Source organism: Haliotis rubra, unplaced genomic scaffold (genome assembly GCF_003918875.1).
Source record: "Haliotis rubra isolate DU_JTF1 unplaced genomic scaffold, ASM391887v1 Scf14, whole genome shotgun sequence".
NCBI lineage: Eukaryota > Metazoa > Mollusca > Gastropoda > Lepetellida > Haliotidae > Haliotis > Haliotis rubra.
This window is the reverse complement of record NW_025765336.1, coordinates 359,640-381,676: the sequence shown is the minus strand read 5'-3', so window position 1 is coordinate 381,676 and position 22,037 is coordinate 359,640. Positions and strand designations below refer to the sequence as shown.

Genomic DNA, 22,037 nt, shown 5'->3' with positions numbered 1-22,037 from the left:
GGCACACCAGGAAGTGTGATCATGGGTATGAACCCTAGTTTACCACGATTGTTTTTAGGTTTGTAAGCTCCTTGCTGATGCTCATGTGTTCCATTAAAGACCTCTTACCTTGAAGCACACAATTGACTCACATGCAGTAATATAGCTAGAATGCAGTGGTCTTCGTTAAGCAAACTCTGTCACTGAAATTATTACATTTTGACATTTCACAAACAGTACAGAGTTGTGTCCCTTTGCTGCTACCAGAGCCATACAAACTACAGCCCTACAGTATTACTTTAATGGTCACAACTGGTGTTAGTTTGTAACAAAACTGTTGATCACTTGGTTATTTATATCTTTGACTTATGTGGTAAATTAGTTTATCTGTTCAAATTCTGTATCTAATATTGATATTTCAAAAATGTATTTGCTTTATTGTGTTTATTGCTTTTTTACACTGCATACAGCAGTAATCCTGTTGTATGATGGCATCTTGTAGATAATCAGACAGTAGAGTGATTGACATTGTCACCATTGATCCATAAAGTTGGGTCATTTTGACGTGCATTGACCTACTTATTCAGCCTGAATGCCCAATCCAATTAGTCGATATATTTGCAAGCATGTTGCTTGGAACATATAGTCTTAATCAGAATCCCTTCAGGACTAAAGACTAAATCACCACTTCTCCAGTACTATCAGCCAAGGACTGCCTCCGTGGTGTAGTGGTTAGAGCGTCCGCCCGGAGAGCGGAAGGTCGCGGGTTCGATCCCCGACCGCGTCATACCAAAAGACGTTAAAATATGGTACTTGTTGGTCCCTGTCTGGCACTCGGCATTAATGGGTACAACAAGGACTGGTCGGCTCGGAGTCAGTATAATGTGTCTGAGTGGGGTATTCATGCTTCACTGCGGCATGGTATCTCTGTGGGCTGGCACTATAAAACCAGCTTAAGTCTGGGCTAGTACAAGCAGCCGCATACATACACATACACTGCCACACGCATGCACGTCGTCATATGAGCGAAATATTCTCAAGCACGACGTTAAACCCAATTTCCCCTCACCTCACTATCAGCCAAGATAAGCATCCTTCTTCCTACTTGTAAGTGTAGGGGCATTGGGGTAGCCTAATGGTTAAAGCGTCCACATGTCACATTGAAAACCTGGGTTCAAATCCCCACATGGGTACAATGTGTGAAACCATTTCTGATGTCTCCAGCCGTGATATTGCTGGAATATTGCTACAAGCAGCGTTAAACGATATTCACTTACTCACTTGCAGCTGTTCGATATGGGCGAGTCCCGAAACGCTCCAAGAGTCAGGATGACCAACGTGTGAGCTCCACTGACTCCAGCCAGGATCAGACAGCCCTGGAAAACAAACAGTTGGCCATCTACGATGTGATCCTCAGCATCTCACAGGCCCATCACACGCACTGTGGCCTCACCGAGGACAAGATCAAGGTCATTCAGAGAAAACCAGCAACACTGGTCAGTTCTACGGTTTCTGGTGTGATAGTTACTCTGACATACAATCCATCTCTCTTTTTTTTAAACACCTTTTCATTTAATGTTGTGAATTTCGCAATTGAGCTGAACTAGTTCACTGTGGGGTTTTCAATAACTACCTAATGCATGAACCTTCCCTGTAACCTCATTCATTTAGCAACCTGTAAAAAATGATTATTTTCCCCGGGGAACGGGGACTATGTATTCAGCGGCATCTGTCCCGTCCGTCCGTCGTCCCTGATTCTTGTTAGCGATATCTCATTAACTGTTGTACCCAATGTCTTCAAATTGTCCCCGGGACCAGCGGCGTCTGTCCGTCTCATTAACTTGTTAACGCGATATCTCATGAACTGTTATACCCAATGTCTTCAAATTGTGACAGCCTACGGGGACTATGTATTCAGTCAATTTGGGTGACCTTGACCTTATCTTCAAGGACACCATGACACTTTGCACACTTTTAACTCTTGTTAACGAGATATCTCATGAACTGTTGTATCCAATGTCTTCAAATTACAAGCATCAGTTTGTTTGGGTGACCTTGATCTTATCTTCAAGGTACCACGACACTTTGACCGCTTTTCAAACTTATTTAAATTCGATATTTCATAAAACATTGCACCCAATATTTTCAATTACTTTGACAGCCTACATTTCGTGATTATGCAGTCATTTCAAGCTTCTTGTATGTGACCAAAAAATAAAAAGTAGTAAAATATAGATATTCCATTCTTTAGTGGCGGGGACACTGACATATCAGTGGCAAACACTTGTTCTGCCTCTGTTTCTGCCAGTTCATTGAAGAGAAACTGCGAACAAATTCAAGCATTCTGTTTTATAAACCCATTTGTCTATCAGATTTATTGGTGATGCAATCTTTGGTCTTTGCTAATTTGAGCTGTTAGTTGTTAATGAATGAAGCCTCGCTTAGCTCAGTCATTTTGTGAGGTGCAAATATGGCATTTTCTGCTTACAAGTTGCCCAATGATGTTGGTTTCAGCTGAGAGAATCTAAGAAAGTAAGATACTTTATACATGACAACTTCTATATTATATATAATGCGATGTTTCGGTATAGATTCTTATACCGTTGTCAAGCAAGAGTGAAGTACTACAGCACAAAAGTACTTGCAATCAATGAGATGATGAGAATCCGTTAACGGAAAAGTTATTGTTATAAATTAGTAAGTGTATGAGATGTTGTAGGATGTAATACTGGTCGTCACTGGACCGCCTCCATGGTGTAGTGGTTAGAGTGTCCGCCCGGAGAGCGGAAGGTCACGGGTTCGATCCCCGACCACGTCATACCAAAAGACGTTAAAATATGGTACTTGTTGGTCCCTGCCTGGCGCTCGGCATTAATGGGTACAACAAGGACTGGTCGGCTCGGAGTCAGTATAATGTGTCTGAGTGGGGTATTCATGCTTCACTGTGGCATGGTATCTCAGTGGGCTAGCACTATAAAACCAGCTTAAGTCTGGGCTAGTACAAGCAGCCGCACATACACATACACACGCATGCACGTGCATGCACGTCGTCATATGAGCGAAATATTCTCAAGTACGACGTTAAAACCCAATTTCACCTCACCTCACTGGTCGTCACTAACCTGAGCTGTTTCCAGATGCAGCAGATCAAGATACCAGAGCAGCCAGTACAGTTCACAGCGGAGGAGCTGGAGGCCCAGAGACTCCTGATGTGGCAGCACCTCTCTACCCTCATCACTCCCTCTATACAGAGTGTGGTAGAGTTCGCTAAGAGAGTGCCAGGTCAGTCCAGATTCAGTGCCATGAATATTGTGGATTTTTCTTTGGGGAGGGCGGTGGGATAGCCTAGTGGTTAAAGCATTGGCTCTTCACGCCGAAGACCCGGGTTCGAATCCCCACATGGGTACAATGTGTGGAGCCCATTTCTGATGTCCCCCGCCATGATGTTGCTGGAATATTGCTAAAAGCGGCGTAAAACCAAACTCAGTCAGTCAGTCAGTCTTTGGGGAGGGGCGGTGGGGTAGCCTAATGGTTAAAGTGGTCACTTAAGACCCAGGTTAGATTCCCCACATGGCTACAGTTTGTGAAGCCCATTTCTTGTGCCCCTGCCGTGACATTGCCTGAATATTGCTAAAAGCGGTGTAAATTTGGACTCACTCACTCACTTACTTTTTGTTGGAATCCATAGTTATGCTACTACTAGAAATAGAACATTATATGAAAGATGTAGCAGTGCAGTTGGAGTGTATTATTAGCTTAGAGAGCAGGACTACCAATGAAAACCAGTAGAATGCAAGGAGTGTATGGAATATGGGCATACTTTAAAAAGAAATAGCCACACAAATTTCAGACAAGATACATTCCCCATAAAGTGCATCATAATGATTGACACCTGCCTCTGGAGACTTACACTGGGTTTGTTCAAGTCTTAACTGTTGAAACTAACACTTAATGTTGTACAGTTGGATTAGATGGTGCTAGGTTGAGTTATTTCTGAATAGCGAATGTTCCACAGTTAGCTTAGATGGTGCCAGGGGAGGCCATTGTAGATACAGATTGTTGAATTGTTAGAGTGCCGGGCGTGGGGTAGCCTAGTGGTTAAAGTGTTGGCTCGTCACGCCGAAGACCCGGGTTCAAACCCCACATGGGTACAATGTGTGAAGCCCATTTCTGGTGTTTCCCCCGCCTTGATATTGCTGGAATATTGCTAAAAGCGTGTAAAACCATACTCAGTCAGTCAGTTAGAGTGCCAAATAAGGCCATATTCAATACTGTCCATATACAATAATTTTAACTTTCTGGATCTGTCTAAGAGGGTATGGAGTATTTGAGGGCATTGTGTTTTGTCGGTCAACTTTATGCCAGATCTCATTATAATCTGCAGGTTTCTCAGAGCTGTCCCAAGATGACCAACTGATATTAATCAAGACGGGTTTCTTTGAGATCTGGCTCACTCGCATGGCCCGAATGTTCAACAAGGAAGAGAACTCTGTTACCTTTGAGGACGGGAGTATTATACCCAAAGATGAACTAGATGTTGTGTACTCAGTAAGTGAACTTAATCATATTTGTTACATGTCTTGGTCTGTCTCTGGTTTTGATCCATCATTCCGTGGTGTAGTGGTTAGAGTGTCCGCCGAGAGAGGAAGGTCGCGGGTTCGATCCCCGACCGCGTCATACCAAAAGACGTTAAAATATGGTACTTGTTGGTGCCCTGCCTGGAGCTCGGCATTAATTGGTACAACAAGAACTGGTCGGCTCGGAGTCAGTATAATGTGTCTGAGTGGGGTATTCATGCTTCACTGCGGCATGGTATCTCAGTGGGCTAGCACTATAAAACCAGCTTAAGTCTGGGCTAGTACAAGCAGCCGCACATGCACGTCGTCATATGAGCGAAATATTCTCAAGCATGACGTAAAACCCAATTTCACCTCACCTTTGATCCATCATGGTGGAGAGTCCTTCGATAACATCTGAATCATCTGATAGTGTGGTAGCCAGGGCAGCCATACTGAAAATGTCAGAAGTAATCAGTTTGCACAATGTTAGTTTCAGAACAAATATGTTGATGTCTTACTTCAATGTCTCACATTTAAATAAGATTCAATTATGAAATCAACTATAAAATGGGCAACTTATCCATCATAGAACATGGTGCAGTGGGGATTTCGGATAGAACTGCTCCCCAACAACCTATACCGTTCTTGAGAGGCGACCAAGTGGATTGGATGGTCAGACTCAGTGTCTGTGGTTCTAATACTATCATATTATGGATCTAGTATTCTCACATTTATATTCATTAACTACTGTTTGATTCGGATGTTTCATATCCAGTTGTCATCTTGTTGTATTCCTTCTCTTTCAGCCTGAATTTGTGTCGTCCATGTTCGATGTTGCTGCCAGCTTTAATATCCTAAACCTCAATGATACAGAAGTGGGCCTCTTCACAGGCATTGTGTTAAGTTCAGCTGGTATGTCCGTTACGTTTAACAAGTTATAAAGTACCATTTTGCAGTTGATCATTGATCTAATGTTTTCAGAAAATCAGTAGCAAACCATCTTGAACATGTTGAGAGAGTAGTTATGAGATGTAGTAAAAGGTGTGCAAGGGTTTTGATTTTTTCAAAGTGTTGAACATACTATAGTCCGTTTGTCTCAAAAGCGGACCGATGAATTGCAATCTAACTCGAAAACTAATAAACATAACATACTCAATGAAACGCTGATCATAATCAAAACATCATACCAACTCTGTGAGGTTTTTGCAGATTTTTTTTCCTAAAAATAATAAAGTTGTTTAACAAACTATCATTAAAATATTGACACAATTCACTGCTTGTTACGAGGGAGGAGTGCAGAGAAAGGGACAGCCAGGTGTTTGAGAAGCACGTTCACAGACAAAGTTATTTATTCATTAACCTGTGCTGTGCCGTCTCCATCCGTTCTCGAACACCTGGCTGTCCCTTTCTCTGCACTGCTCCTTCGTAACAAACAGTGAACTGTGTCAATATTTTAATGATAGATTGTTAAACAACTTTTTTATTTTTAGGACGAAACTTCTGCAAAAACCTCACAGAGTTGGTATGATGTTTTGATTATGATAAGCTTTTCATTGAGTATTTTTGTTATTAGTTTTCGAGTTAGATTGCAATTCATCGGTCCACTTTTGAGCCAAACGGACTATAATAGGATTAAGCGATCTGTGTCAGCCTTCAGTAGTCCAGTCGGAATTCATTTGCTTGTAATTATTGTTTCAACAGTGTTGAAAACAAGTGTTTGTCCTTTAGTGACAAGCTGTATGCTGTATGGTTAAGGGTGGGGCCTCAAAATTGATACTCCAAGTTTGATAAGAATAGCTACAAAATACAAACGCTGTTGAACGTTTGACCTTCTCATCTTCACATTGTGTTTTTCTTTCAGATCGACAAGGCCTGTCAGATTCCAAATCTGTTGAAAAAATTCAGGACAATTTGATAGAAGCTTTAAAACTTCAGGTTAGCCGGAACCATTCCACAGAGGAGAATCTGTTTGCCTCCATCATAATGAAACTCCCTGAACTGAGAACCCTCGGGTCAAAACACCAGGAAACATTGAAATGGTACCGAGGACACTGGGAACATGTGGCCCTGCCACCTTTGTTTTCTGAGATTTATGACATACCAAAGGCAGAGGAAGATGTGGCGCCATAGGTGGCTATGCCAAGGGAGATAACTCAAGTGTTCAAATGGGGAAAACTCCAGAATATTTAGGCCCTGATTGAAGACTTCGTTCAAAACTGACTGCTGCACTGATTGTAGAGCAGTACTGAACTAAATGTGAGGGTGCATGTAAATTGGGATTTGTAGACGTATCGCTGTGAGTGGAAAGGGAGATTATTCTGTGTGTTTTCATTCATCGGTGGTATTTGGATAAAAGGTTTCACCAATATTTTCAAAGAGGTCTTTTTCTGAGTGATGTTTGGCATTACTGTAGGTGGAGATTTTGTGAAAGAAGATTCCTGGCAGATGAAGAAGAATTCCATGGCCTCTTGTCAACCTGTGTCAATATCCTTGAAGTTCGTTGTTGGTAGTGCTGCCTGGAATTACCTGTAAACCCAGTCACTGCCTTTATCAACTTTGTTACATCGAAAGAAGACAAAAGAAATATTTTGTCAGGAAATGTGTTCCTTTTTTGTTTTTCCCCATTTTGTTACAGAAATGGGCTATTTTTATAGTCCGCATATCAGTGCTGCTTATCTTGTTTGCAGTTTCATGGTGGAACAGGAAGGGAAGGAAGACAACTCTCAATGAAAGGGAGACAACTCTCAATGTAAGAAAGACAACTCTCAATGAAAGGGAGACAACTTCATCAGAAGCCAGGAGACCATAATACCATGTTGCCAACAGTATTTGTATGCTGCTGTAAAGGTTCAAAGTGAATATGAGTGAACTGACTTTGTTTAATTGTGTTAAAGAACACAACTTAGGCTTCTTCACATTCAGTAAAGAATTTTTTTATAAGTCGTGAAGACGATTCTACGCTATTTTGTCCAAGTTTTGCCAAAGTCACTGGTGCTTATGCCACAGTGGTTCAGCTGTTTGTGAGGGCACTCCTCCCCCTGTGAGCCTACATAATACACAGGCTCAAGCATGTATCTCTCATAATTACATTGACCAATAATATTTCTTAAGAAACTGTCAGGATTTGTGTTCTTGAAAGTGGTGACCCAAATTTGTCTCTACCAAGCATAATTCATTTGTGCCAATATTTCATGATTCTCAGGTTTCTTCTTATGTAGTACACCTTGGTTTTGTACTCGGTACACAGCCTGATTCGTGGTGTACTTGGTACACCAGTACTGTCTGGTGGTGTACTCAATACAGTCTGATTCATGGTGTATTCAGTAGTGTCATTGGTGTACTCAGTACAGTCTCACTGTAGTGTGTACTCAGTACAGTCTCATTGGTGGTGTACACAACACAGTCATGATTGGTGTACACAACACAGTCATGATTGGTGTACTCAGTACATAGTCCCACTGTTGGTGTATAGTGTACTCAATACACAGTCTGATTGATGGTGTACTCAATACAGTCTGACTGGTGGTGTACTCACTAGTCTTGACTGATGTGCTAAATACAGTCTGATTGGTATTGAAGTATTCAACATATTACCTTTGCTAGCGTTCAAGATGTTACATCTGGATGTGAAAGTTCGATGGATCTAAAGATCTAAAGGGTTTAAGAGTCTACAGTTTGTTGTGAACCAGTGAGTAGACTTGTCCCAAGGGTGTACTAGCCAGATGTACTCATGTCATTGTCGGTTTGTCTGCCCTTGATTTCTTTTCAGGATATTTATAAGATCTTATATATCAATTTATCTTAACAAATTCCTTAAGACTCAGAAAGCAGAACCTTGTGAATGATGATGTGTAAAGATTAAGACATCAGTACACCTTGATGATATTCCTCCCTAAAATTTAATCTTTTTGTAATCATGGTATTTTGGGATTCAGTATATCAGTTTGTGTCCTGATAATATATTTTAGAAATGGACAAGCACCTGTCTAGATTTGATAAATACATATTCACCACACCCTCAAGTCGTTGTCTGGAGCGTTTCTCTGATGACATTTTATCAGATAGTGATACTCTTTCTGAAGACATTCTGCCATAGAAATGAGCATTTTGTTATCCTTATTGGTTTTCAGATATTTAAGAGGACTTTATCCTCGGATATTCGTATGTAAGAATAGGTTTGCAGGGATAGATTTGGATACTGTTATTGCAGGAGAGCGTTGATATTACTGATGAGTGCATACACCCACTTTTGATACAAGGTTGTATTGATGGCTTGTATTTTGCTGAAACACCACGGTGTGGTTGTTTGTCGACATGTTTGTGATATCCTGTTCCACTTAATTTCATACTAAAAATGAAGCCTCACTTGAGGTCAACAGAGAGTAGAAGCACCATTTGATAAGAACTGATCTCACAATGTGTTTTGTGTTTTTGGGAATATGTATATTCAGTTCTAGATTTATTGGAAAGAATTTAATGTTGTATAGATGAAAGTCGGTATGTCCAGAGCTGCTTTTTCACTATGTTTTAAGGGTGTAAAGGTTTGTGAAGTTAGGACGGGGCTTGTATTCGGACATCTGTACAATTGGAACATCTTGAGCATTGTTTTGGAGGGTGGTTTCTGGAACCAGTTTAACATTACCTTTAAAAAGTGACTAATTTCTGAACATACACAAAATAATCGTATCATGACTTCACCAGATACTGTACATCCTCACAGCTTCAATATTGATGTTGTGATATGTATGGTATCAAGACCTTACGCAATACATATCGTATCACCCTCATTTAGACCAGTTGCACAACCCATTATCCACACTGTATTGTCATGGCTGCACTTTCTTGTTTAATGGATTCTCCTGACCAAAATAGGACCATGCTGAATCAAAACAAATGGCCAGTTACAAGGGCAAGCTTTAGCACGTTGATTGTAAAGTTAAAACCTGAGGAATTAAGTTGTTTTGCAAATGCATTCCAACTAGACAGCTCATTCTTAAGACAGGGGTGGAAATAACCCATTGCCCGACGTCCGAGTCCAGTGTTTTGTTTTCTGTCGGGCAAGCAAATTTGTATATCACACTGTACCGGTGTCCAGTTGAATTTCCAATGTTAATTATGTTGTTTATTTTTAAAAATCAACAAGAAAATGGACAGAAAAGTGGAAAAATTATCAGGGCAAGTGATTTTGCATGTGCCACTGTTACGGAATACACTAGCAATTTTAAAGTTATTTCCACCCCTGTAAGACACTATTTTATAAGACATAAGATACTTTTACAGTTACCAAGGTTCTTTGAAATGCACATACTTTCAAGTATAATCATAGTTGTTATTTTACAAAAACAAAAATTATGAATTCCATTAAAGAAAATAAGTGCACTTGTTTATTCCGTGATGATGTCTGTACAAGTCCACCCTCCTCGTTCATTACACCCTGTGTTGTATATATGTCTCTCATCGACATTTGGGTCACCACTGGTAGAGTTGAACCAAGGCTTGAGCCTGCTGGTACATTCTTTGATCTCAGGGACGAAACAGCAGCATTTTCTGGACAAGTATTTCACAGGTTGTTGGGTCTGCAAGACCAAACCACTACAATCAGGATTAAACATCATCCTTTATTAAACTTTACATAGCCTGAATGTTCAGGCCTCATAGTCCAGATAGAGCATTGCTGACATTTGTACGTGACATATTTGGTCTCTTTCATCCACAGTGATGTTCAGTGGTTTTTATGGTGTAAGGAATGTTGATTTATTGTTTTGATATTTTAGATTTGTGTTATGATAAAGGAACAAGATTTGTTGTTCATTTATTGATTTCAATGATAATTCCAGGATGGACTCAATTTTTTTTAAATTTGTTAAAAGAGATTGTTTTCAGTACAGCAACTTATTGTAGCAGAGAAGGCGTAATGGTGCATCAATTGTTGGTTTATCTGTGTTCATGGTTTACACCAGTAGGAAAAGACTGAACAGAAAAGAAAACACTGAAACCTGATTACATCAAGCTAAGTTATGACTAAACTCAAAAGTTCAAAGACAAACATCACTCACTCTAGAGGATGCTCTTCCTCGACAAGAGGCTTCTAAGCTGCTGCTGCTCGGGGTACATAGAACAGCCACTTTCATTCAAACTAGATCTGGAATATGAGGCCATGCTGTTCAGGCTACTTATCATGGTGCATTTTAAATACCATTGTGACTAACATGAATGTGATTTCTACCCATGTACATTAGTGGATGTACCATTCAATGGTAGCTTGTCTTCGTTTATCATCTTGTGACAGTTTACAGTTTTGAAACATTGAAATGGGCAATATTGGTGCATCTTTGTTGAAACAAACTCCTCGTTTAAGCCCGAAGAGCTTTGTAAAGGTTTGTGTTGTGTTAGTTTGTGGGAAGTTAATGCATTATGGATGGAGTGCAGTGGTTCATGCATTTTACGGACCGACATTTAATATCCTTGGATAGGCCTGGGACCATTGTCAGGCATGGGTTATGTGCTTGGGCTCACTGCTTCAAAACAAACAGGTTACCTCATCATCTGAGAGAACGTTCATAATTTATGGGTAGGGGTGTAATGATGATTTTTATGGAAAAGCATGTATAATCTGAATGACACCACACACACCCTTATTAAATTTTATGTAAAAAATAAATGTCCTGCTTGTCATGTACAAAATCAATGACTCTGCCTCTCTCTCTCCCCCTTCCCCCAATGTTTTTTAAGGATATATCTTTAATATTTTTATGTACCAAATTGATGCCCCCTTAATACATGTGTTCAAAATTGATGACCCACCCTACCTCCCCAGGACAAAATCATCATCACCTCCTTCACTTTTCCACCTTCCAAATCCCCCACCCCAGCCATAAATTGTCAACGGTCTCTAGGGCATGGCAGAGTTGCATCCCTTGCATATAACAGAGACTTTTGATTGTGGGTTTTGAAACCTGCTGCACACGATTGTTTCTATTTTTGTCAGTACTACAGAATATCCATGCCAGGGGGTTGCCCCAGAGTGGTAAATGAAAGAAGACATGCATCTCTAGGGGGTTTCATCCCACATTGACCTGACATGCCAAATTTAACAAGACATCTAGCATATCCTCTGTTTTCTTAAATCTGAGGCAAAAATATGTTTCTCAAGGATTAGATTCTATTAATCGTTCCGTAACATACATCAAAAGGGGTACTTTAACCATACCTTGTCATGTTAAAGCAATACTAACTCTACCTCATAAGTTACTGCAGGTAAACTTTATTCAGGGTCGTTTATTAACACAGAAGTATTTCATTCATTTTTCAAATACAGCCCCTGAGAACATCTAAAGATTGGTCCTTTAATTGTAATGAAAAACTGCTCTCTATCCAAGGGAAAAGAAGGACCTGCTGGCACCAAGAGGGAACTATGTCAGCGTGTGAAACCCTGTTAATCCAGACCCTGTTTAAACACGTGCAGAAAAACAACCTAGGCCAGTCTTTATTTATTTTACTTTTTGGTTTACATGGATTACGATGGTAAACAAGTAGCAGGTAAGCCAAACAGAAATAGACTTGCACAGGATACTTTTTTGATCATCTTAAAGTTAGATTTTGATCTGTAGGTAATAATGAGTAACATTCTTTGGTTTGGGTCCAAATATATATTGTAAATATAAAATCTAACAGTGGCATTTCACTGTCATTCACTCGTCCAAACATTCTCACTACCAGTGGCATTATATAAGAAACTTAATTTGATTTTTGAATTTTCTGATAAGTGATCCAAACCAAACAAATGTAAGGAATTCGGGACATAAGCTTTTTATGTCTGTATGATGTACTGAACTGGACAGTGTTATGTGCCGAGGATTGGTTAAGAAGTGTTTTAACCCGAATGATACTGTGATTAGTACAGGTTACATCGCTTCATTGAGCTGATCGAAGGATATGTAACTGAGGATATGCTTAGTATTTGTTTGAGTGTTGGTTCTGATTGAACCATTGAAGTATAAACTCTTATAGTAAGACCTACTTTTCAACATCAGACATCTCAAACTTGTTGTGGCCATTTTACAATCACTCATCAAATATTTTTATTATTATGATATCTACCTCATATTAACCAGCCCCAAACCATAGAGTAACCACATGCACTCACATTAGTCGCAACACAAAAATTAAATTACATTTAATTGATTGTATTTTTTATCAATGATTTTGTAAAAGACTGCAATATATTTTCTTTCTAGTTGCTGTCGAAAATATTGAAAACAAATCACTACTGCAGAACTGTACCACAATACAGATTCATTTGATAAACTATTGTTAAGACAGTATGTGGTAATAGCTACCAAATTACAGATTATTGTTAATTTAACATTCATCATGATTGAACAGATAATCCCCACCCTAAACAGATTCTGAATAATCTCTTCTCAGGATCCTGGGTTAGAATTGATCTTCAGTAACCCATGCTTGTCGTAAGAAGCAACTAACTGGACCGGGTGGTTTAGCTCGTTGACTTGGTTGACACATGTCCTTGTATCCCATTTGCGTAGATCGATGCTCATGCTGTTGATCACTGAATTGTCTGATCCAGAGTCGATTATTTACAGACCGCCGCCATATAGCTGGAATATTGCTGAGTACGGCGTTAGACAAGAAACCAGCTATTGTAACATTCATGTAACAGATTCTGGATAATCTCATACTTGGGACAGGATTGTAGTTTACTGATATTCCAAATACAAGTTTACATCTTGCAGAATAACAGATAACCTATTTGGGCGGGATCATTACTGCTGTTACCATGGAATAATTGATAACCTGTTAGGGCTGGATTTTCACTACTCTTCATGAGGACTTCTGGATTATTTGTGAGGAAAGGAATGTGGCTCTTCTTAATTAGTAACCCATTGTTTGGAAAGGGCAAATGAATTGCCATGAAATATTATTTTTGTTTCAAATCAGTTATGCATGTTATTTGTTGGGTTTTGAACTTGTTAATATTGATATTTTACTTGATTTTTAAACAAATAAGTACTTTACTGTTTTACTCTAAATATCTATTGTTTAGTTTTAGAATTATGTTTGAATATTTGCTACTTTTATCTTTAAGGGTTTTAAACAAATCTGTCAAGTCTACCATGTAGGGCTGATCATGAAGTTATAACGATTTCTGTGTTTTTTTCTTTCTTTTTTTTAATTTTTTTTTTTTTTTTTTTAATTTAAATTGTTTAGTAACATACATCAAAAGTGGGTAACTTTTATCCAAACCATGTCATGTTGAAAGCAATACTAATTCTACCTCATTAGTTACTGCAGGTAAAGATTTATTCAGGGTCTTTGTTTATTTTCATTTCATTGTTGCTATGGTTACCACCATTATTATCTTAAATCATTTGGAATCATATTTGTAAATCACCTGTCATTAGGTACATGCTATGGTAACAACATATCTGAATTAGGTGTGTTGAAGGTTTAAGATTTCAATAAAGAGACTATTCACTTGTAATATGTATTTCCCTGCAAACTTAAAATGTTTAGTCACACAAATACACGTTATTGCTACTAATATTTCTACTTTGTGGGAACAGCAATAAGTATTGCTACTTTCTGTCATTATTCCATGTGAATATGATCAGGTGATCATGCTACCTCTGTTATTCAGTTTTCTATAAATACTTATTTACTTTATATTTACCACAATTGCAATCTGTCCATTTCAGTTGGAAAAAATCATATATTGCATTATTGACCCTGGATCTAACTAAGATAACTAGCTGAGATAAGCTCAATTTAACAGAGAACTCGAGTTTCATCAGTCCAAATGATAAGTTGTTGAAATTTTGAAGAAAATTTGGAAGATCATTGTCACTGCGGCCTATTCCAACATTGTTTTATTTTCTAGTCTGAGATTTCAGCATCAATTTCAGTAGGTTAATGTCATTATACAGCTGTTATATACTGAACTGAAAGTTTTCTAGATTCAGGCAGATTTATGGCTGAAGTCTGTTTATGATTCCTGCGTAGCTCACAAACCCGGGCATTACTTGTGTATGGCATGAACTTCCCTCAGCTAGGACAGGTCCAGGCGGAGAATGGTACGGGAACTGACGGTTCATGGTTGTTGTCTTATATGTTTCATTGTGATTGTGCAATTGGTGTTCGTCTATGTCGTCGTCATGTGTGTCACACATCTTCAGCGTCTACATGTTTTGTGAGACATTAAATGGCAATTTGTTCCTGTGGAGGTAAATGGACCCGTGATTTAGTCGGTTTTATGTTACTCTGATGTTTAAGAGATAATTTGAAACAAGGACATTTCTAATGGTGTATGGCTTGTATGATCATATATATATTACCGTAGATAAGCCGGATTTTGAAGACCAAAAAAAGCAGCCTGTAGAAGGGGGTTGGCTTATCTACGGGTAACCCTTTCATCAAACTTTTTTTCTGGTGACTGGCTTATCTTTGAGATCGGCTTATCTACGGTAATATTTGGTTCATGAATTTTAAAAATTGCTAAGTTACTGTTAAGATTATTGTATTTAATACTTCATATTAGCAATAGAAACTGGCTATGGTTTAAGGTTGGTTTATCATTGTCATGAAGTATTCTTCTGGATCAATCCTCCCTTGATTTTAATAGGCTGTGTGAAATATTCATGAGAATTATATGAATGCGTATTTGTGAGAAAAGATATGAATTCATTTATTAAAGGGACAATGATTTGTAACATTTATTCACCTGATGTGTGGCTGTATGTTTATTGTTTCAAGCATTATCGAGGATGTCTCAACTTCATAGTTGTGAGGTAATTAGCATCTTTTGTTAAACAAATACCATATTTTCCAGACCACTTATTCAGTCATCTTTGTGATGCTTTGTAATTTGACAAAATATTTTGAAAACCGTATATTCAACAAATTTTCGACCTGTATATGATGCCATTTTATCCTTAATGTTCTCCTTGTTGTGACAAATGTTTTCAAAGCCATGTACTGAACTCTATACATATGAATTGTCAATGGTGGAGAGTGTCCTCCACCATCCCAACTTTAAGATCTACCTCTCTAGTATTGTGCTTTGACTGTTACATATTTTATGAAATAAACCTCATGCATATAATTTCAAAATAACACATTCTGTAGGTGTTCATGCATACTTTGTATGAAGACTTCTATCCTAATTTTTTTTTTATAACAAACAGTGGGGTAACACTATGCTCGGTTTATGTGAGTAAATATTTTAGCGTCCAGCTCCTTACCTATCACGAAGACCATGGTTTTAATGATTGTTCAGGATGGTGCTTCTTGGAGAGATGGGGATCTTTGTTTCTCTTTTAAGCCATCTGCACCTTTGCATAATGAAAAGAATAATTTCTTTAATATTTTTCAGAATTTATGAATAATTTTGCCTTTTGGCATTAAGATGCAGTTCCTTTTGGTTATGCATTATATATTACTCAAAATAATTTAAGGAAGCGTGATTCTTTCATATTGCTGTAGTTAATCTCTCTTGTTGGTACGGATTAACTGTAGTTATATGAAAGGATCAGGTGTTCTTGAATGCCGTTCATTTGTATTGTTAAGGTTGATGTTGATTAAAGCAAGTGTCAGACTCCCATTGTTTGATGAATCTGATCACTGAGTAACTTGTCACACATTGGGGGTGATTCTCAAGATTCTGGCCTGAGCGTGAAGGACGTTTTGCATGTCATTTGTATCAGTGTGTTACAGATTTCCAAATATGGCACATGGCTGCATTGTAAGCAGACTGATATTTGAGTGAGAGAGTGGTCCATGAGTGCTTGCTTTCAGGAAATCCCATAAAGAAATAATCAAAATGATTTCTTTGATTGCACGATTCACAAGGTGGCACAGTCATCTAAGGACCTGCAATTTGCAGTAGTAGCCTCCCTTTGGACTCACCAGGAACCAAGGAGGTGGGTTTGAATCCTGAATCACATTGGTTGTTTCTTGCTTTGTGAGCACCATACCCATGCCCTTCAGTTCACAAAGTGGTAAATGTCACGGACTTGAGTCACTGTTTGCTCTCCTCTCACATTAAACTGACATGCGGTAATACAACTGAAATACTGTTCAACCTAACTAACTCCTGTTCAGAGTAGCTTTTAACTCCTACTCCTCTATTGTTGACATGGCTATGTAAAAGCAAGAACGCATTCCACCTGACCTAATCTCACTTTCTTCCTTGGGGTAAGGGTGGCACAATGGTGTCAGCTGCAGTGCCTTGTCTAGCTATGACAGAATCTGCTAGTCAGGTGTTCAAATCCCAGATCAGTCCTTCTTTATTGTGCTTTATTTGTGTCCAAAAGGACAGACTTCCATAACTAACTTTCTCTTTTGACTGTCTCTTTCTCCTTTCCTCCCCGACCGCCTCCGTGGTGTAGTGGTTAGAGCGTCCGCCCGGAGTGCGGAAGGTGGCGGGTTCGATCCACGACCACGTCATACCAAAAGACGTTAAAATATGGTACTTGTTGGTCCCTGCCTGGTGCTCGGCATTAGGGGGTACAACAAGGACTGGTCGGCTCGGAGTCAGTATAATGTCTGAGTGGGGTATTCTTGCTTCACTGCGGCATGGTATCTCAGTGGGCTAGCACTATAAAACCAGCTTCAGTCTGGGCTAGTACAAGCAGCCGCACATACACATATACACGCATGCACGTCATCATATGAGCGAAATATTCTCAAGTACGACATTAAACCCAATTTCACCTCACCTCCTTTCCTCCCCTTTCCCATCCCACCACAGCCACCCACATCTCTGTTTAAGCTGACAGGCTGTGATGCAGCTGTAATGAGGTCAGACAAACTCACTCACAACACTGGCCAGACCCTTGGAACACCCCTGATACATGTGGTTCTGACTTCTAGATCTGAACATTGGGGGTATACATTTATACGAAAGACAGTACTGATATAAACCGAGTGTCAAAACGTATAGTATAGTATTTAGTCCTCTGCATAATTTGAGGAGCTCAGCCAGTTAAAACCTGAACTGCTGAACATGGCATTGATTTTGTATGCCACAAATGGGAAGAAATGCTTTGAAAACCAGACCTACCAACGGTTTGATTTAAGGAAATGAAAGTTATATACCGGTACTCCAATGTTTGAAGTTTCCTATCGATTTCGAATATTATGACAATGTTATTCTCGGCCTTGTAAGATAATTTTATCTTTCCTAAAAAAATATCATCAGTAAAAGTAACAGTCATCAAGCACTGTTTGTTTCCAAGCCAGTTCCTTATCATCCTATTTTCCTGCTGAAGTCCTGTGTTCTTTGAGAAGGAAAATATTAGCATGCACTGGGTGCAAATTGGAATAAATGAGGTTGCATTTTGCAGTTTAGGTTGCAAGTTGAAATGCTTAAATCAAGCCATGTTACCCTATTTACTTGGAAACTTTATTGACCTTCAATCAGTGTAATAAAATGTATGTTCCTGTGAAAATGCATGTTTAAAAGACTACTATTACATAGGAAGCCATATTGTGAAGTGTGAATGGTAACTGATTGAGATCTTTTGTCCTCTACAATTGTTTTACGTACTTGTTTGTGATAAAATGTGGATGATGCTCTTAAGGCAAGGGTTCTCGTGTTTGATATGCCGACAGAATGTCCATGGTATGGATCTGATTGGCTCCACACACAGTGCTTGTCAAAGACATCATCAAGCTTGTGCTCTGATTGGGAAATAATGAGAGGACAGCCTACAGGATGTAACCCTACGAAGTTGCATTTGTAACTACTCGTCCCTTTCCGTAACCTGAAAGTAGACTCGTACCCATCTCATAGCCATTTTATTGAACATGACTCTGTCTGAGCGCAAAAGCGCAGAGAAAAGAAATAGTCTATTCGCCGAACTATTTTCAAGGGCATGCAACTCTAGTTTACTTGAAAACACACATGGCATCCACGCCAAGGAAATTACCTCCAAGGGTATGTTTAACATGCTTAAATACTTTCCTACGCCATAATGTTAACATATCCTGATTATAAAAATTCAGAAAACCTAGGAGGACTATGCAATAATTAGAATATACTTGAAGTGTCTGGGGAAAATTATGCAAGTAGAAATGAAAAATATTTCAAAGACCTATTTTGACCCAATTTCTTCTCTACATACGCGCATTCTGATTGGCTGGGAGAATGTTCCTACCGGACATGGCTACGAGAGGGGTACGAGTCTACTTTCAGGTTACGGAAAGGGACGAGTAGTTACGAATGTATGAGGTTGTTCACCTGAGCCAGTTCGACAAAGCCATCTAGTGCTGAGATGATTGCAAAACCCGTACTTTAATATGGACTTCAGACAATCATAGTATTAAGATCGCTTTGTGGAGTGGTGTCCTGACAACTGAATATTAACCATAATATTACCTTTGTTGTGATGGGTAAGGAGTTTTTTAAGCATAAAAATAACTTTGTTTATGAATAATTCATGTCTGTATTCATCTGTTGTGCGAGGAGTTGTTTATTTTCAAGTGTATCATTGAAACCATTTTCATAATATTACTTTTATGGTCAAATACAATCAAGATACATGTTGTATATACACATCAAATATTGTTAAGTTGGATATTTTTCTTTCATTTGAGGAAAAAGAAATTGGAATTTTTACCTTGCATAAATATATAATTCTAGAATTCACAGAATGAAGTATGTACACGTTTGACACTGTAGGGTGACTGTACTTTTCGGTGTGTAAATCTTTATATATATTTAGCACATGAAATATTGTTGCAGATCAGAGGCACTGTGCCCTGGAACTGTTTGTGAGCTAAATCCATGTCTTACTTGTAGTACTAGTAGTGTTTGTCAGCTAATCATCATATGGTGCTATCTTGAACTACAAAATGTTTCTTTGTAATGTGGGCATTTTACCATGTTCTACTACAATAAATGTAGATTTCTCTATCACTGACTGTCTTCTTGTTTCTTCAATGACTGGATGAAGCAGGGATTTACATGGAGTCCTGTATTTGAGGGTCCCTGGGACTCACACTCTTAATTTTCAGGGGTCCTGGACAACAAAATGGGGGTCCTAGACACTTAAATATTATTATTAATACTGTTATTGTACATGTGTATTTTGTATCACGATCACCACATTGTTACAGTAATTAAATTGCAAATAATACCATAACCCAGCTATTCGCAAACTCAGTGATAACTTATTGTCACGTGATTGGAATTTTTACAAAAACTATTTGGGCTTTTTCTGAGTCCCTGTGGACGCGCTAATAAATTTTGTTGCGTCCATTGTCAATGTTTCTGTATATAGGACGCAGGAATTCGCGTCCTGTAAAGCACTGGCTCATCCTGCTGATGGCCTGGGTTCGATTCCCCACAAGACGACAATGTGTGAAGTGGTTTCAGAATGTGATCCTCAAAAGGTTATACATGAATAGAACTGCCATAATGCACCTAAACAAAACATTATACAGTTTACACTTGTGATTAAGTTTTTATATATTAAACATACATAAATTCCCTTGAACTGAAAAAGATCTTCCAAGTGTGCGATCGGGAGATAAACGTGATGAGTCATGTTTCCTTCTTCAAGGAGCTGACGACAGCAACCTACAGATGAACGTTACATCGGGCTGTATAATTCTGGAAGGGGATCGTTTTGGAGATGGGGCGTTTTAATGGGGTGTGGGATAACAACTGCAGCAAGGACACTATGTTGCAGTGAAAACGTACCGGTGAATTTCACTTTAGACAAAAATGTAAATCGAATACAGTGAAACTAAGATTGCGAATCCTCATAATTCTACCTTGCCAATTTAAAACTTAAATCTTAGATTTTTATTCAACTTAGGAAAAAAGTTGTTTAACAAACGATCATTGTTTCAAATCGCTTATATTGGTTTGTACTACAAGGGGGTAAGCGCAGTAGTTGGAACAGTGAAACAAATGCACGTGCGGTACGTGATGAGCGTTAACTTAGACCAACTGTCCTTGTTATCGGTGTTTCATTTAATGTGCATACCCCTTGTAATACAAACCAATAATACCGATTTGAAACTATGATCGTTGTTTAACAACTTTTATCCTAAGTTGAATAAAAATCTGAGATTTAGAAATGGCAAGGTAAAATTATGAGGATTCGCAATCTTAATTTCTCTTTATTTGATTTACATTTTTGTCTAAAGTGAAATTCATCGGTATGTTTTCACCGCAAACAGACTATAGTGGATGTGATTGAAGGGAACTTGAGTGCTGTGGGGTACCGAGACGAGATGTTGCAAATTGCGGCTTTACTGTTCTTGCATCAGAACGGCCATGGAGTGACGTTTCATCGCGGTAACGCCAGACTACACGTTTTCGAGATGTACAGCAGTTTCTTAATCAGAATAAACCCGTGAAGATGCGGGTTAGAATTGATCTTCAGCAACCCATGCTTGTCGTAAGAGGCGACTAACGGGATGGGGTGGTCAGGCTCGCTGGCATGGTTAACACATGTCATCGGTTCCCTTTTGCGCAGATCGAGGTTCATGCTGTTGATCACTGGATTGTCTGGTCCAGACTCAATTATTTACAAACCACTGTCGTATAGCTGGAATATTGCTCAGTGCGGCGTAAAACTAAACTCGCTCACTCACTAATCAGAATAATGTTAATGTATTACCCTGGCCTGCAAGATCCCCTGATTTGTCACCGGTATTGAACAGGTCTGGGATGAAATGGAACAACGTTTACGACGTCATCTGAATCCTCCAATAACGCTGCAGGAACTCCGCTAAATCCGGAATGATCTTCTTTTGAGTGGTATATATCGACAGAATTTCAAATATTGGTGATACATTGGTCAGTGGCACTGTTACCAAGGAAGTCTTAGTGTTTTAAGGCGCCACAAGTTGCATGCCAAAGGTCAAATCTGAGATTAGCCAAGATGCTCATCCTTGACCTTGTGTGGGAAATTCATGGACATCAACTTCAATATCTTTAAGAATACGACATTTTGAGCATATTCTTACGCTGGGAAGCAGGCAGGTAAAATATGTACATATGAGAACAACAAAACTGACAACATGCCTTGTTTGATAGGCATTTATGGAAGTTGGAAAGTCAGATAAGGACAAACAACGATACGTCGCATCATCTGAATAAAGAAGTTATTCATCCATAACATGCGTCCTTATCCCATAAGATAACAAAGGGTGACACTTGACAAGGGAAGCCAGGAGTCAGATGGCGCTGATTGTAAATAGCAACGGACGGGTTTCTCCAAAGTCGTCTCTTACGACAAGCATGGGTTACTAAGATCAATTCTGACCCGGATCTTCACGGGTTCGAATGTATGAATCGAATCTGGATCAGCGTCCACTTACACAAAGCGATCTTAGTGCTACGTCGATCGTAGCTCCCATACATTAACATGGGTTTATGATAGCCGTTGCGCTAAGATCGCTTTGTGCAAGTGGGCACGGAGAAACTAGTGATTGATATTAGGAACAACGTCCCAGGAAGATACTTTG

The 22,037-nt window shown here is 39.0% G+C and overlaps 1 protein-coding gene across 2 annotated transcripts in view; it reads left to right on the top strand.

Annotated features, from left to right (window-relative positions):
• LOC124268679 (ecdysone-induced protein 78C-like) overlaps positions 1-7,300 on the top strand; it is a 30,672-nt gene extending 23,372 nt beyond the window's left edge. For both annotated transcript variants that reach the window (XM_046703649.1, XM_046703648.1), the window contains 5 exons: positions 1,267-1,475; positions 3,117-3,261; positions 4,364-4,527; positions 5,345-5,450; positions 6,400-7,300. In XM_046703649.1, the coding sequence (XP_046559605.1) occupies positions 1,267-1,475; positions 3,117-3,261; positions 4,364-4,527; positions 5,345-5,450; positions 6,400-6,668 (893 nt within the window). In that variant the 3' untranslated portion in view covers positions 6,669-7,300. The remainder of the gene's footprint in view (positions 1-1,266; positions 1,476-3,116; positions 3,262-4,363; positions 4,528-5,344; positions 5,451-6,399) is intronic.
• Positions 7,301-22,037: the final 14,737 nt, after the last annotated feature.